We start from the raw sequence: 17,679 nt of genomic DNA, 5'->3' as shown, positions 1-17,679 counted from the left end.
CACATGTACTATTCTTAAATTTGTCAGGCTTGATCATTACTGTCATTACATGCTTATAGACCATAATGTATCTTTCAAAACAATGTTCCAGTTGCCTTGATGCTGAATGCCCACTTAAGTGTAAGAAATGTCCCCAACACTGTGTCCATGTCCTCTTTTCCAAGCATACATCATGCCTTCACCTTGCTGTTCAGCTTCTGCCACCATAGCCTTATTGAAAACACTAACCGCCTGATTCATCAAGCTAAATTGCACTCGCAAAGGGCAAGATTCTCAGAATCTTGCCTTTTGCGAGTGCAATTTTTGCATTTGGGATTCATCATCCCAAATGCAAAATTCGCTATTTAAGAATTCGCACATTTGCGAAGAATTGAATTTAAGGAATCTCTATTTGAGATTCCTTAAATGCAATTCATGAAGCATTTTAAAATTGCAAAAATGCTATTTTGGGCCGCTATTTACCGAGAGGTCAGACCTCTCGGTAAATAGCAAAAACTTAGAAAAATGCTTTTAAAAGCATTTTTCTAAGTTGCATGTTGCACACACACATGTCCTTTGGACATGTGTGTGCGCAACACCTGTTTCAATTTGCATTTAAGGGGTGCTACAGGGTGTCATTTGGACACCCCTGGCACCCTTTAAATCGCTATCTTATTTGCGATTAGCTATTTGCTAATCGCAAATAAGTAATACTCCCCATTCATTCCTATGGGCCTTTTGGCCCATAGGAATGAATGGGGAGTTATTCCTTATTTGCGATGAGCAATTTGCTACTCGCAAATAAGGAATGTGTAGGAATCGCTATTTATTTAGCAATTCCTACATGAATCCCGTTTTGCAAGTCCTTAATAGCAATTCGCTATGAATCGCTATTAGGGGCTCGCAAAACGGGCCGTTGATGAATAAGGCTGTAAGATCTTTTCTTCCACCCCTCCCTCAATCAGGCTATTAAGGTGTGTGTGACACATGACCTTTTTGGTCATCCATTACTGGCTTGTCACATGTGACTTAATCCTGTATGAGTGAATGAGCAAGGGTATTTGTAAACACAACACATGCCCTGGGACCTCTTGGTGCTAGGCCAACCATTGGAATTAAGAAAAAGAGAGTCACAAATTGCACCCATTAACACAATAAATGGCATTTCAAAGCCTTGGTAAAATTGACATAACTAGCCAGTTGCATTCACAGACAGAGAAGGCTCATCTCCCATGGAGTCAGAATATAGTAAAGTAAAATCAGAATGAAGGAAGCAAGATGGGATAGCTGTAATATTTCAGGAGAATGCTTGTAGTCATCCAGAATGAAACTATGAGCTCATTGAGCCAGACCCAAAGTTTTATATTTAATTTACTGCACAAAAGAGAACTAATTAAGTGAACACCAGCTTTTAGATTTGCGGTCAAACTTGAAAACAAATCTCATTGCCATGTTGTGAACTCTCTGAAACTGCTGCATAGTACTGTCTTGGAGAATAGAATAGAACATGTTGTGTATTGTATAATTTATTAAAACCATTACAAATTCGCCATTTCAAAAGTTTGGATACTGGTGTACATTTCCACACAGAGTCTAAAAATGTCGCTAATTCTTCACTTAAAATATGATTTGCTAAAATGTAACAATTAATTTGATTGTATTTAGACTAAATAGGCTTTAATTGAGACAAATAAAAAGTGGGAAACATCCTTTACAACGCAACTTTTACCACGCAGTGCCTTTACGACGCAACTATTACAACGCATGTCATTACAACGCATAGCACTGGGGGGCGCTCTAGGATAGGGAATAGATTTAATTTACTATCCAACACCTTCCCTACTCTCCACGGGGACTGGAGTTGGAATAGTAAATTAAACTATTCACTATCCAGCACCCCTAAGCGCTATGCGTTGTAAAGGCATGCGTTGTAAAAACTGTGTTGTAAAGGCATGCGTGGTAAAAGCATGCGTTGTAATGTCATACATCCATAAAAAGTATCACACATTTATAATGTTCAGCCATTGGGCAATTATTTCACAACTCTCGCCAGTTGGGGGCATGGGTTGTTCAGACATGCATTAACCATTTATTAGGAGTGCATATCCTGGCAGAATGAAAGTAAGGGTTTAGCAACAAGCATTTTCTGTTTAGTTGACGGAAGCACAGGCACAACATGTTGGATAGACTTTCCTTCCAACTGCCACAAAGAGTGCATTTTCCTGACACCAGTTTATATGATTGACATCCGTGTCTAACCTTCAGGAGTTAGTCGAAGCCTAAGGAACATGTGCCTTAAGAACACGTACCATGAGTTTTTCGTAAAAGACAATAATAAGTATTCTTTTGGTTTTATATTGACAGATTGAAGCACAATACTCTCTAACTCTCTAGGGGAAATTTCATTTACAACAATGTTGTAATCACGCAGTGCCTTCACCACGCAGCCTTTACATTGCAAAGTTTTAACACGCATCTCTTTACCACGTGTGTGTGTGTGTGTGTGTGTGTGTAGGATAAGTGTTTTTGACTTGCCTTTGGCACCATTTGATGAATCTTCATGAAATTTTCCCAAAAGAGTGCGTCGCTGATTCTATTTGTGCATGGAATGTTTCAGAGTGGTCCGCCAAGTGGGACCCAAGAAAATGGGAGGGTAAAAAAAAGTGTGTTTTCCACGTTAATTCCTATAGAGACTTTAGATATGACTATAGGCTGAACTGCTGGACAGAATTACACCAAATTTTGCAGAAAGGTAACTAGGTAGCTCTTGGTGCACAAAAGAGCATGGTGTAGATCTGTTCCACCACCTCCCCGGGGCCACAAATGAAATTTAAAGGGGGGAGCCACTTAAGATCTGAGTCACTTGCACTGGCCTCCATCCCGAGAATAAAAAAGGCTAGATCGGGCGGCCGCAGGTTCGCCTACAACGCGCCTAAACTGTGGAACTCCCTCCCACTACCCATGAGGAGTGAACAGAACTTACTATCATTCCGGAAAAAATTAAAAACCTGGCTCTTTCCCTAAACACCTTCCTGCATCGACCCCTCTCGGAAGAATCTTGGTCCTCCTAGCGCTGGGATGCCCAAGGGTAGCTATGCGCTCTACAAATCCTCTTCCAAATTCCAAATTCCAAAAATGTGAAATCTCATCCTAGCTACAATGCGCCTGTGGGTACGGGCATAGGATGATAAGGGCTGTTTAAGGGTTTAGGGGTGGGTAATAGAATTGGGTTTTAAGAGTGTGTTTAGGGTCTAGGGGTTGATAAGGCATCGAGTGGTAAGGCACATTTATGGGTTTAGAGGTGAGTTGGGGTATAGGGTGGCAAGGGTATTTTAGGGTTTAGAGGTTGGTAGTGGCATCGGGTGGTAAAGGTATTTTTAGGGTTATGGGGTGGGTAAAGGTATTGAGCTGTAAGGGTGTCTTTAGCGTTTAGAGGTGGTTTCAGGTATTGGGTGATAAGAGTATTTTAGGGTTTAGGGGTGGGTAGGGTCATACAGTGATAAGGGTATTTTTAGGGTTTAAGGGTGAAAAAGGGTGGGTAAAGGTATTGGGTTGTAGGGGTGTTGAATGGTTTAGGGGTGGCTAAGGGTTTTGTGAGATAAGGGTATTTTTAGGGTGTAGGGGTGGGTAAAGGTATTGGTTTGTAAGTTTATTTTAGGGTGTAGGAGTGGGTAGGGGTATAGGGTGGTAGGGGTATTTTAGGGTTTAGACGTGGGTTGGAGCATAGGGTGGCAAAGGTATTTTTCAGGGTTTAGGGGTTGGTGGGGAATAAGGTTTGGGGGTAGAGTAATAAGGTTGTAAGGGTATTTAGTAAAAATAAAATGTAGTTTAATTTTTAAAAATACATAGATTTTTTAAAGTGTGGGGGGTCTCTCCCCAAAATAATGTAAAAAAAAAATGTAAATATGAGTTTGATGAAGAACAGCAAAACAAGAGAACTAAGTGAAGATATATCAAGAACTGGAGAACCTGCCTCAAGCACCTCACAATCAGACCTTAGTTCTGCACCTGACAGTGATTCAGAACTTGATGCACGGAAGAGCCAGCCAAGACAAAAACATACTTTGGAAGAGGAGTTAGATTTTTTATGCAATGACAGGAGGCAAACCCTCCGTCCGAGAGCACAAAAAAACAATTACGGACAAGCAAAAACCACAAACACGGACAAAGAAGGAAGGTCAACAGAAATAGGACAAAATCAAAGGAAACGGGGAGGTTGGAGGAGAGGCAAATAATGGAAGCCATGAGCAACAATAGAACAATCATTAACCTATCAAACGTAGTACTTAGTGACACGGACAAAAGAATTTTGAGCTTGGGCCTCTCATACTGCCCCGTGAGAAATGTCAATTATTCCAAAATCAGATTGGACGTCTTCAAAAAGAAGTTAAAACTCAAAAAGTTCCATGCTCTAAACAAGAGAGGTGAGAATCAGGCAAAGGACAATGAAATGGAAATAACAATAACTGATGTGAGAACTAACCCAGTACAGTTAGATGCCTCTTTCTTTGAAGAAATGCAGGAACTATGGGAAAATAACAAAACGGTCTCTAATGATGCAAATGATGAGTCCAATGTACTTATGACTGTATTCAATCAATCTGGCCAACTCAACAAAAGAGAAAAATTGAACCTTGGCCAAGGAACCCTCTTTAAAGTGAAGTCTATGTTCAATCCTATCATGACTCGTGATTCCTTAGATATCTTTCATAAAAGTGTAGTGGAACAGATGAAACAACTCAACACAACAACTAGAAACGACCGATTGCAATATAACAAACACAATCACGAATATGAACAACTCATGAAAAGACTGAAAGAAAAAAACAACATTGTTATCCGCAATTCGGAAAAGGGTGAGAATATTGTCCTCATGTCCAAAGATGATTGCACCAAGGAGGCTTACATACAACTAAAGGGCAGCATGTGTTATACCAAAAGTAGTGTTGCTGAATAAAAAATAATGTATACAACTTTTTATACCAAATTAATAACATGGAAAAATAACAACTTGATGACTGCTCAGGAGTACACATTCTTGAAAAAATATCACCCAGTGGTACCCTTTATATATTTCCTTCTTAAAGTCCATAAAGATCCACAGAAGCCGCCTGGCAGACCAATAATATCAGCCAGGAACATTCTACTTGAGCACACATCACAATATGTGGATTTCTTTGTCCAAGATTTAGTGAAAGCTTTGCCATAGTATGTGTACGGCACCAGTGACTTTTTAAGGAAACTTAAGGATTTTAATTGGAAACAAGAATATCTGTTCATAGCACTGGATGTGAGCTCGCTTTACACCAGCATCAGACATTTAGATGGCTTGAAAGCATTAAGATTTTATCTGGAGACGAAAGTGGAAAATACAGCAAATCAGAACAAGATGCTAACTGAGTTGGTGGAATTCTGCTTAATGAACAATATATTTATGTTCAATAACTTGTTGTATAAACAGACCAGAGGTGTGGTGATGGGGGCCAGCTGCTCTCCCAGCTATGCATGTTTGCATATGGGCTGGTGGGAGGAGCTGGTCCTCATGACTCAACACAGGCAGGTCATGACAAAGAAGATCAAAATTTGGTTACGATTTATCGATCGATGACCTATTTGTGATATGGGATGATAATGTCAATGAAGCCAATGATTTCGTGAAAGCTATAAACACCAATGAGTTAAATCTACATTTCACAGCTAACATCAGTGCAACAAAAGTAAGCTTTTTAGATACCAAAGTATATATAGCCAAAAGTAAGATTTAAACCAAGCTGTACCGCAAGGAAACCACGGGAAATTCCACATTACATGCAGGTAGTTCCCATGCAAGGCATCTGGTAAATAGTTTCCCCTATGGGGAAATGCTACATTTGCAGCGTAGCCACAGTAATGATAATGACTTAAGGAAAGCCCAGGTAGCCAGTAGGGTGAGGTTCCTAGATAGAGGATACTCCAGAAAGGTTATAGACAGTGCCATTTTAAAAATCCATGCACCATGAGAGATATGAGCTACTAGCAGCCAAACACTCTAGTCTTGACAAATCTGCCCAACAGCCGGGAAACAGCAAGTTGGGGAGTGTGGAAGAATTTAAAATTATCATACAATACAGTCAACAACACAAACAGTGCCAATCGATCATTGTACGCAATTGGCCCATGGTGTTAAGTGATCCTGTCTTTGGGTAGAGTCGACCGACCAGCCCCTCCATTACATACAGTAGGGGTCTATCTATGTGGGATGAGTTGGTTAAAACAAGTTCCGAGGTCATTGAGATTACCACTGGTTGCAGACGCATAAAGGTCTTTTTAAGTGTAAATCCTATAGGCGTGCCAACAGGGGGAAAACAGGACATCGTACATAAACTTCTGACATGTAAGACTGAATAGGCAGTATACGTTTTAATCTGCCCATGTAACCCACAGTAGGTAGTACCAAATTACAGGCGCATAAAATTATTTTACAACACATACGGCGATTCATAATCAAGACAATACCTACCTGTGGCACGCCATTTTAAAAGCCAACACAAATCCAAATGTTAAGTAATTACTTGATAGACTCTGTACCACCTAGCAGAAGAGGCGGAAATAGGGAATAAAGATTGTGTCAATTGGAAACAATTTCTATATTAGAGCTGAATTCCAAACAACCGGCTGGGCTGAATGTAACTGAGGACCTTTTTACATGTCTCTGATCCTTGAAGTAATATACACATAATGGTATTCCATGTCAAATGACCATTTTTATGGGTTTTTAGCAAAGTTTTATTCAATATCTATTGACATGTTATCTTTCTTTAAATCTAGTATTTTACTCCGATTTTAGATATGTATATCAATAATATTTAACATACGTATACATTGATATTTGTCAGTAATCTATTGGAGACACTGAGGCAATTTTGCACGGATTACATGCAGAAAGTTTGCACATATTTTTGCACATTAGCTTGCATATACAAACTGTATGTATTTTGCATCTATAAACCCTCCTAACCATTTAAGTTAGGGAATCAAATTCTCAATTTGGTGTTGAAACCGGCATAAGCATCCAGACAGAATGAAAACTATTGTATCCCAGCCCAGGCGCAGACATAGCTAATCAGTAGCATGAGCCAGTAGAATATAGGAAATACATACAATGGTATTTCATTTCTGCGTAGGATACTGGAGCTTCAGTACCAGGGGAACACAGGGGGACAATCTGCAGTCTCAATCTGATCAAAAGTATTTGTAATTGAATCCACTGTATTGTAAATGGTATCTGTGTCAAATGCCACAATACAAAGCACTTTGGGTAATATGTGATATTCACATATGCACTTTAGCACTGTAGCAGTTTTTTGCACTGGACATGCATACATGTTAACCAACAGATAAAAAGTTGAGGTTTTGCAATCATGTATGATAATTGTATTTTACCAAATATCACAACGAGAACATAAATGGAAATTGAACAGATATCAATAATGATTTGCAAGGTAATTTTACGAAAGAATGTGCCCCATTACCGAAAGAACAGCAATTGCAATCCTTTCTCTTTCTATTGCGTATTTTGCACACGTGGTGTCAACCACGCCTGCACCAGTCACTTTAAATTACCAATGATAATGCAGAACAAATGTCATGTGATCAAGGCTCCTGTGAGTGCTGAAACGCGTTGCACTAATAAAGATTAATTGCACCGATCAACGTGGTCCGAATCCGTTTGTTGGAAGCATCCAGAGAAAAAACGGTGTTGTGTGGATATATATATATAAATATATATATAATGAATTTATAGTTATTTCACTTACCTTAATTATGCTTACCTGCTTTGTAAAGGCATGCATGGTAAAGGCATGCATTGTAAAAAATGAGTGGTAGTGATTCTTCTTGTAGACTTCGAGAAGGCTTTTGATTCGGTGGACTGGGGATTTTTGAAGGACGTCGTCAACGAAATGGTCAGGGTTCTTTACGCCCATCCATGGGCTTGTGTCCTGGTGAATGGGGTTCTGTCGGAGCCCTTCTCGGTCTCAAGGGGAACGAGGCAGAGTTTGCCTCTTTCCCCCCTGCTCTTCGCTCTGGTGATTAAGCCTTTGGCATCCTTGATACGATCGTGCAAGCGCATGCGGGGATGGAATTGGCCCAACACTGAAACTGACGAAATTGCCCTTTCTGCGGATGATGCTCTCATCTATTTAGCAGATACTGCCTGGTCAGGCCCCCATTGTCTCCACATCCTGCATTCCTTCGAATGGGCTTCTGGCCTCCAGCCGAACCCCGACAAATCGGTCCTAGTTCCCCTCCACCTGTCCCGAGAATGCTTCGATTGGCAGTCCACCCTACCATTTCGCCGTCAATCATTCAAATACCTGGGGATATGGATGACTCTACTCCCTGAGTTTAGCTGAGCCCTCAACGGTACTCCCCTGGTGAGACAGGCTAGGGCGGACCTCTAGAAGTGGCAAACACTGCCCCTGAACCCCATGGGGAGGGTCCTCCTCTTTAAAATGATGGTTCTCCCTCGGTTCCTCTACATTCTTCAAAATACCCCCCTATGCTTCCCCAGGAACTAGTTTCACGAATTGGATAGCATGGCCAACAAGGAACTTTGGGGGGAAAGGTAGGGCTCGACTGGCGCTGAATGTCTTTAGGATCACCTCGTTTGACGGGGGCCTGGGGATAACTCACATATATCTGTACTACCTTGCCACTCGTCTACTCTCTATACATGACTGGTTCAATGGGGGATGGTCTGACCATGCTTACAAGCTTGAGCTGGGGGAATTGAGCCTAACCAAGGTTCAGTCAATGCTGTATGGGGCTGCAATCCCATCCCACTTATCAGAGGTAATGTGCTCTGCGTTACTGGCCTGGCGGGCCGTACTGCGACACACCAAGTGGACACACACACTGACCCAGTGTACACCCCTGTGGCACCTCACAACAGGTACACAGCTTCCTGACCATAGCCCGCCTGAGGCACAGATCATGTTGGGGGACCTGGAGAAGGGTGGCATCTCCCGCATGTACAGCACACTAATCAATAATACCCCTACTTCCCTGGATCGAATGCGAGCTCAATGGGAGGAATGGGTGGGTACCCTGGAGGAGGAGGATTGGCGCGATGCCCTTATGGCCCCTAGCACGGTAACCGCCTCCGCCAGGCTACGTTTGGTAAGCTCTACTATTTACATGCAGCCCACCTCACCCCGGTGCGCCTTCACTGATAGGGATTAGCCCGACCACCGCTTGTACTAGGTGTGGTCAAGATCCAGCTGATTTTCTCCACAAGTTGTGGGCATGCCCCTACTTGATGCGGTTCTGGGGGAATATTGAGGAGGAACTCACTGAGATATTGGGGTGAGAGGTTCCCCATAATACAAAGCACACTATCCTGGGAATTACTGACGGGTTGGATGGGTCTAGGAACGAGAAGTTGTTTTTCACTACCGCAATGGTGGTAGCCAAAAGGGACATAGCGGCCTCCTGGAAATGCCCCGACTCACCGAGTGTGGGACGCTGGCCGACTGGGGTGGATTGGTGTGCCACGCAAGAAAAAATCATGTATGAGGCACAAGGGTGTCGCAAGAAATATCATAGGGTCTGGGGGAAGTGATTGGGGAGTATGGTTTAGTCTCAAAGGGCATGTCCAAATTCATGTTACTTTGCATATATTCGTGTCTGTAAACTGGGTCACACATAATGTATGTACTCCCGGACTTTCATGGTGTCGTGATGACTTGCTGGTTTCTTTTGTCAAATCATTAAAATCAATAAAAATGTGTTTATCAAAATAAAACAATGTGTGGTAAAAGCATGCTTTGTAATGTCGTACAACCCTCTCCAGGAATTTCAGGCAGCAGGCATTGGCATTGTCAAGCCTGGAGAAGATTCCCACACTGACCACCAAGGTTTGTAAGTGTTGTTGAAGAAAAAGGAGGATCTTTCTCAAGATCCTCATCTGAAGGAAATTTGAGAAAACTACCATGTTGACCAGCTGTTTCCTAGACAACTATTTACCAATGAATCCTCATCAACCACAACACGGATAATCTTTTTCAATGTGCTTACTTATCCAAAACCACACTCTCATTTATTAGTTTCCTATTAGGGTTTAGACAACCTTGGTGTTCATTATGAAAGCAAAAGATGTTTCAATGTTATCACTTTGAACACCATATATGCCATATATGACTCAATAGAGAGCTACAAAGTACATCCTTATTTCACCTTCAATTCTGCTAAGACCCGCTTAATACTTTGTGCTGATTAATGTAGGCTGATGCAACACACTGTTCTTTGGCCTCCTAAACTACTCTACCTACTGCGTAGAAGTCATAAACATCAACACTCTTCCAGCTCCTTGTTGCCTTTCCTCTATCCACTACCATCCACCTTAAAGACATCAATCAGGCTTACTCACCATGCACATTAGAACACTGTCCATGTCCATAAGTCTAACTCAGTTCTCGTGGTATCTTCTTCAGTCACAAGCCCCACATTTCCTTAACATCCATCAACATTCCAATCCCACTTTAAGATTCATATATTTTCACCTACCTCTGATATTCCACTACAGCACATCTAATAGCCATCTCCACCCTACTGACCATCATAAAATACGTCTTGCATCACTTTGTTCAATTTAAATCCCTTTGTCTCCCCTCCCATCAATGTCTGACACTTGTTTGGAGTATGTCTGACAGCCTCTCTGAGAACTGAATGTGTGATATTTGTTCCCATTTTTTGATGTCTGTAGCTTGCCACACCTACAGAAACCCTGCTAGCTCCCTTTGTACCTCAGTTCTGCATTTATGATCAGTACATAAAGCCACACAATCACATCTTAAGACATCTGCAATGAAATAGCAGCACTTTTCATAATACATTTGATGTTTCATTTTCTTTAGACCCAAAGGACATAGAAGGACATAAGGAGCAGGCGAAGGTGATAGACCTCATCCCATGGATGGAGTATGAGTTCCGAGTGATAGCCACAAACACGCTTGGCATAGGAGAACCTAGCATTCCATCGTCGAAAATTAAAACCGAGGGTGCTCGTAAGTACAACTAAAAGCAAACGCATTTGTGTGTTCCTTGATATGATATTGTCATTACAGTTTGCCATTGTGACTGGGTTAATTTGAAATATATATTGCAGCTACGTTGTCATTGCATAATGCACGGTGTTGATATGTGCACATTTTTAGGTGCCTGGTGCAAAACTGGTGGATGAGCCAGTTCCAAAGCGCAATGCCACAGAATGCAGATGGTCACACTAATGAGTGTACTGAAACCCTACACTGTAGAGGGCTCTAACAGAGTACAAGCAAAAGACATGGCCTCTGAAAGAGCAATGTGTTGTAACTAGATTTATCTCCATTAGGTTGCTCAGCCAGAATGAGTGAGATGACTGCGTAGAATGTTGGTGTGCGTGATGTCAGAGTGAATAGAATGTGTGTGTGCCTAGTGTGTGTGGAGAATGTCAGTTGGTGAGTGAGGGCTGAGCAACATCCATCAAGCTCCTGGTGGGACCTAATACTTATCTTATTGAAACCAACTAATAAACATCTTACTTGGATTATTCATCTGGCTACCATCTACATTATATCAACATTTACCTACAACATTTTGGCGACGAGGATGGCATTACATTGATTATTAAAGCGCAATTAGTAAGACGCATTGCATTGATTATTAAAGCGCAATTAGTAGGACGCATTAGCATAATTGTTAAAGTGCGAGTAGTAAAACGCGTTAGACTAAATATTAAATGGCACAGGTAGTAAAACGCGTTTGATTAATTTTAAATGACTTGTTTAGCAAGCAAGGATTTTAGATGCGTTAGTATATTTGTTTACTTAGATGTGTTAGTTTAACTTTTCAGAAAGCTCTGATGTTAAGATGTGTTAGTATATTATTATAGTATATATTTATTAATGTCAAAAGTTGTTTATTTTTTCTATTTTTTTTTCTCTAAATTTCCCAAGGAAAGGGGATGTGTTCTAGGGTTTATCCTTTTACATTGCTTCTTTGCTTTACCTTTTCTTCTTTTCTTTTCTAATATAAACTGTCCGCTTTATTGCATGTGTATCTTTCAAAATTGTAATTGCTTTATATTGCAAGCAATTCTGTTTAATTCATGTGAAGAAAAGGAGATATGTTGTAACTAGATTTATCTCCTTTAGGTTGCTCAGCCAGAATGAGTGAGATGACTGCGTAGAATGTTGGTGTGCGTGATGTCAGAGTGAATAGAATGTGTGTGTGCCTAGTGTGTGTGGAGAATGTCAGTTGGTGAGTGAGGGCTGAGCAACATCCATCAAGCTCCTGGTGGGACCTAATACTTATCTTATTGAAACCAACTAATAAACATCTTACTTGGATTATTCATCTGGCTACCATCTACATTATATCAACATTTACCTACAACACAATGCTTGTGCAAGAAATGTGTGATGCTCCTGCTGATGGCCCAGTGTGATGAACTGCATCGATGGCGGAAGCCGTGTTCTATATTTTTTTTAGTTTGATTCATGGCAAGGCAGACTCACCCTTCTATCCTTCTGAGATCTGTCAATTGACTCATACAGTGGATAATGGCACTGCTTGTGATTTAAAGTGCCTGGCAATGACAGATGGGATTTCTTAGCGCCCTATAAAACGTTTTTGTTACTAGAATTATTATCCTAGGTGTGGCACTGTGCCACAGTGAGACCTGAATTGACCCTCACCTGACATAGTTTCCCTTATGCCAAGTGAAAGAGTGCTTTGAAGTTCAAAATGGCACCACATCTCTAGGTGAAATGGGGAGTAGTTCTCTGAGGAAGATCAACTGCCACACGGACATGCCTATGCTACAAAAAAATATAACGTTTTGTTTGTGAATGTGCTGGGGTAATATGCATGAAGTATGTTTTTTAAATAGTAAAATATGCATAGCTGGTGATATTCATATATTTGTAAGGTCCCATGCATTCTTCTCTAAAGAGCCTCAAAGATCTATCATGATTGGGAAGCGTATTCCTTCATTTCTGGTTTGTGGTTTATTAAACTATAAACACTACAACAAAACAACAGCTTTATCGACACTGCTGATTCATAGAGCTTCAGATAATAAGGTGATCTGTTCTTTGAAGGCTTGGTAACCTGAAGTATGTTGAATGTGAACCTGGTAAGAATATGAAAACTGTAGATTTTCATCAAAGACGACACCGTCCTTCGTCCTTTCAATGCTTCACTAGGAAGATGCTGCAGGAAAAGCTTTGAAAGGTGCATTGTTGAATATAACCTAGGGGCTGACTCAAGCATTTCGGAGTATGAGTAGTAGTACTTTTGGAGTACTCCCTTACCTAAACTTACCTGCATTTTTAAATTGGAAATGTTCTCTCTCCCTCTAAAAATGGGGATCTGTAGTCTTTCAGAAGGCTGCTTCCTTAAGATGCAGCAGGTGATTGTGGATATCACATTTAGGACTCAAATCTATTTATTACTTGGCCATCTTCTTTGGTAGCTCTCACACACTCTCAGCCAAGACACCATTTGACTGGAGACAAAGAATAAACAAAGGGTAATCAGCCTTTTCCATCTAGGCACCTGAAGGAGCCAGGCCTGTACATTCTAGATCCATTCTAGAACCTCAAGTTGATGGTACTTTTTCTCAGCATGAAAGAGTGGAGGGGAGGAATGTCGTTAGCAAAGTCAATCAATTCAATCGCAGTTTCTCTAAATCTATAGTAACCACAGACTACTAAGTAAGGTTAAATGATTTATTATAAAACCAAAAATAACTGAAAATACAGACATCTCAAGACAAGGGTGTAGAAATACATTGGAACCAAGATAAAACCAAATCTACAAATAAAGTTGAGACAGTGCAAAACGAACAAGACAATTAATTCAAGAATTAGGATGCAGATAATCAGAAAGCACAAGTCTAAGTACTCCTGCATCGAGGGTTAATAAAAAGAACCCATTAATGTGTCCCTACACTAGTGTCACATCTCTGCGAAAGCATTCTTTTGGGCAAGATATTTATTTTATTTTGAGTGTTTTGTATAGCGCGAACAAGATCCTTGCGGGTATCAGAGCGCTTAACAGGGCAAATATAGGTGGTAGACATAAGCATAAACATGCTGTGAGTTAGATTAATACAGAAATGGTAACTAAGATAGATTAACACATATATACATGAATGTTAAAAATAGTTCAAGTGAATATGCCCAAAAGAATCGCTTTCACTTTTTGAAAAATGTTGTGGACGGGTTCAGTCTCGTGTCTAGAGGCAAGGCGTTCCATATGCTTGAGGCCATTCTTGAGAAGGTACGGTTGTATGCTTTTTTCTTGGAAAATCATTGTGGTTTCAGTAGAAGGTTTCAGAACTCCTAGTGGTTCTGCTACAACTCGATGGTACCAATTTCTCCCCTAGATATCTTGGGGTTTTTAACAGTGCAGTGCCTTGTGTGTGATGCAGACAATTTTCAGTTGGATTCTGGCTTCGAGAGGTAGCCAATGGAAGGCACGAAGGTCAGGGGAGATGTGACTATTTCTTTTGGAGCCTGTGATGAGTCTATCTGAAGACAGATCAAGGTGTCTGCGTGTGGAGTCTTCCTTAGAAGTCTCTTCACTTAAATGGTCAGGTAGCATGAAGCTGCAGAGTAAGAGCTCCTTCTAAGATGCTCTCTCACCGAAGACAAAGAAGAAGTAGGGCTCTCTCTACCTACTTGCAACATTTCAATATCTCAGGTATCTTCCCACGCTTCCTTTTGGGTCACTCCATCCGATCAGACCACATTCTCATAGGTAATTTTCCATAGCAAAGCGATGCTCCCGAACAGCGACAACATGACCTTGATTCTCAAGCCTTCTCCAGTTAAAAAATACAACAGTTCTCCTTATTGACATTAGTTTAGTTAGTTTAGTTTATGACATTTGTTAAGCGCTTGGTTGCACAGAGAACAGTGCGTCCCCGCGCTGACGACCCTACCTACATCTCTTCAGCTTGGCACACAGAGGGTGAGCACAAGGACACGGGTGAACTATGCTGAGTTTATCATGGGGAAAAGATGGGTTTTCAGCCTCTGTCTGAACCTGGTTTCAGACGGCTCCATCCTCATTTCGATGGGGAGGTTATTCCAGTCGTTGCTGGCATGGTGTCTGAATGAACGTCCTCCCATCCTTGCTCTATGTATCCGAGGCACCACTAATAGCATGCTACCCATCGACCTTAAAGGACGTGAAGGGCGATAGACTGGAAGCAGGTCCTGAAGATATGGAGGAGCTTTTTTGTGAGCTATGCGGTGGGTGATGCACATAATTTTAAAATTGATTCTTTCCTTTATTGGGAGCCAATGAAGGGAGCGTAATGCATGTTTCCCAGAGGCTCTCCTAGGGAGGTTAAGGACCAGCCTCGCAGCTGCATTCTGGACTCGTTGCAGCTGTGTTAGGCCCTTTTTACTAAGTCCACATAGGAGGGAGTTCCCATAGTCTAACTGGGAGGTGACCAAGGCGTGTACCATAGTTTTTCTGGAGCTGGGGGGCAGTAGGTCCAGGATTTTCCTTAGGACCTTCAGAAGTCCATAGCATTTTCCCGCGACCTTATCCACATGATTGGTGTAGGCTAGCTTAGAGTCCAGCAGAAAGCCAAGGTTCTTAACTGTGTCTACTGGGGCCGGGACAGAGCCCAGTTCAGTGGGCCACCAGGCAGAGGTCCATATGGAAGGACATGGACCTACAATAAGAACTTCCGTCTTGTTACCATTGAGGCGGAGACAGTTCTGTTTCATCCAGCCGTCAAGTGCCACAAGGCAAGCCGAGAAATTCTCAGCATCCACAACTGGATCACGGGACAGATTGATCACCAGTTGTGTATCATCTGCATAGGAGACTATTGCCACACCATATGACTCCACCAGTTTTGCAAGGGGTTCCATGTATAGATTGAATAATGTAGGGCTCAAAATAGAGCCCTGTGGAACCCCTTGCCTGAGACACCTTACACTGGATTTGCATGGTGGGCAATGCACTTGAAATCTCCTGTTCTTAAGAAAGGATACCAGCCACTCATGAGCAGGTCCGGTTATTCCCTTTTCACTCAGTCGGTCCAGTAGTACAGGATGTGATACGGTATCAAACGCCGCACTTAAGTCCAATAGGACCAGTGCGGCCGTGTGACCTTCATCCGCCTTGCTCCGCAGTAATTCTGTTGATAGGAGGAGAGCGGTCTCAGTCGAGTGTTTAGCTCTGAAACCCGATTGAGACGTGTGCAGGAGCAAGTTTTCCTCCATAAAGCTTGCCAGCTGTCGATTAGCCAGTTTTTCTACTACCTTCGCACAATAGGGGAGAAGGGAGATTGGTCTTAGGTTGTCTAATTGCGCTATGCTTATGTGGGCTTTCTTTTTTATTGGGACGACTTGTGCCAGTTTCCAGCTCTCTGGAACTAGACATTCATAGAAGGAAAGCGAGGCCATGTTGCCTATATGCTTCGCCACCTGGGGAAGATGACTCCGAAGAATTCTCGCTGGTACCGCATCTAGGGGAGAGCCCGAGTGAATATCTGATAGGATGTTGATAAGCTCCTCAGTTTGGGGAACCACAAATTTCCTAAGTTCTTTTCTGACCTTATTACCGTAGTTGGGGTCGGGCATGTTAGTAGCCTCAGAATTAGTCTGAAACGAAGCATAGATCTTTTCTACCTTCCCTATAAAGAAGTCTGCGATCTCATTGCATGACTCGGTCGTAGGTGGGACTTCCCCTGAACTCGCGGGAGGGGCGGAGAGTTCCTTCAGGATCATAAAGAGCTCTTTCGAAGTATTCGCTGCACAGCCTATCCTGTTGTTATAGTACTCTCTTTTAGATTTCCTGATCTGGCTGTGGTAGACTCTAAGCGCGTTCTTATAGACTTCGCGTAGTGAGGGGACGTAATCCACTCTCCATCTACGCTCCAAGGTTTTACATTTGGTTTTTGCGGCGCGTAGCTCAGCGGTGAACCATGGGGCGGCTTTCGTGCTCCGTGCCATCGGTTTGCGAGTCCATGGGGCTACATTGTCCAGCGCACCTTGAACCCATTCTTCATACCTCTTGTGCGCCTCCACCAAATTGTCGCTAAACTTAGGTGGGTCCTGTTCTAGGGCTTGACTGAAGGCATCGTGACTGAATTTCCTCCAGTCCCTGCGTCTAATAACGGGAGGTTTCTGTAAGGGCCCCCTGTTGGGCAGTTTTCTGAGTTGAAATGGTATCAGATAATGATCTGACCATATGATCTTAATCGGAGCAGAGACACTAATATCGTCCCAGTTAGTAAAAATTGGGTCTAGTACATGTCCTGCTTGATGGGTGGCTCTATTGTCAGCTAAATCAAACATAAGAGCTCTGAGTTCATTGATTAAGGAGATGGCCTCTCTGCAGTGGACATCCTCCAAATGCATGTTGAGGTCTCCTACAATCATGAATTTATTATGTCGTAAGGCAGATTGCGTTAGAACATCCAGGAGGCTTTCAATGAACGCAGTTGCCACACCCGGAGGACGATATATGAGGTAGCCCTTAATGGTACAGTTGGGGCTGACCGTGATAGAGAAGAGTCCTGCTTCACATTTATTAATGGAAGTTGGTTCAAGAGAGACTGGTAGGTCACTTTTATGAATAATAGCTATCCCCCCCCCTCTTTGGCCCCCTCTATTGATGTGAAGAATGTCGAAGCCGGGAGGGAGGGCCTCT

The 17,679-nt window shown here is 42.1% G+C and overlaps 1 protein-coding gene across 1 annotated transcript in view; it reads left to right on the top strand.

Annotated features, from left to right (window-relative positions):
- Positions 1–17,679, top strand: part of CNTN1 (contactin 1) — a 664,003-nt gene that overhangs the window by 351,101 nt on the left and 295,223 nt on the right. Inside the window, exon 16 of the mRNA XM_078674301.1 lies at positions 10,875–11,024. Coding sequence (XP_078530427.1) covers positions 10,875–11,024 — 150 coding nt within the window. The remainder of the gene's footprint in view (positions 1–10,874; positions 11,025–17,679) is intronic.

Source organism: Lissotriton helveticus, chromosome 1_1 (assembly GCF_964261635.1).
Source record: "Lissotriton helveticus chromosome 1_1, aLisHel1.1, whole genome shotgun sequence".
NCBI classification, from domain to species: Eukaryota; Metazoa; Chordata; class Amphibia; order Caudata; family Salamandridae; genus Lissotriton; species Lissotriton helveticus.
Note: the sequence above shows the minus strand (reverse complement) of the source record. Positions and strands in the feature narration are given on the sequence as shown.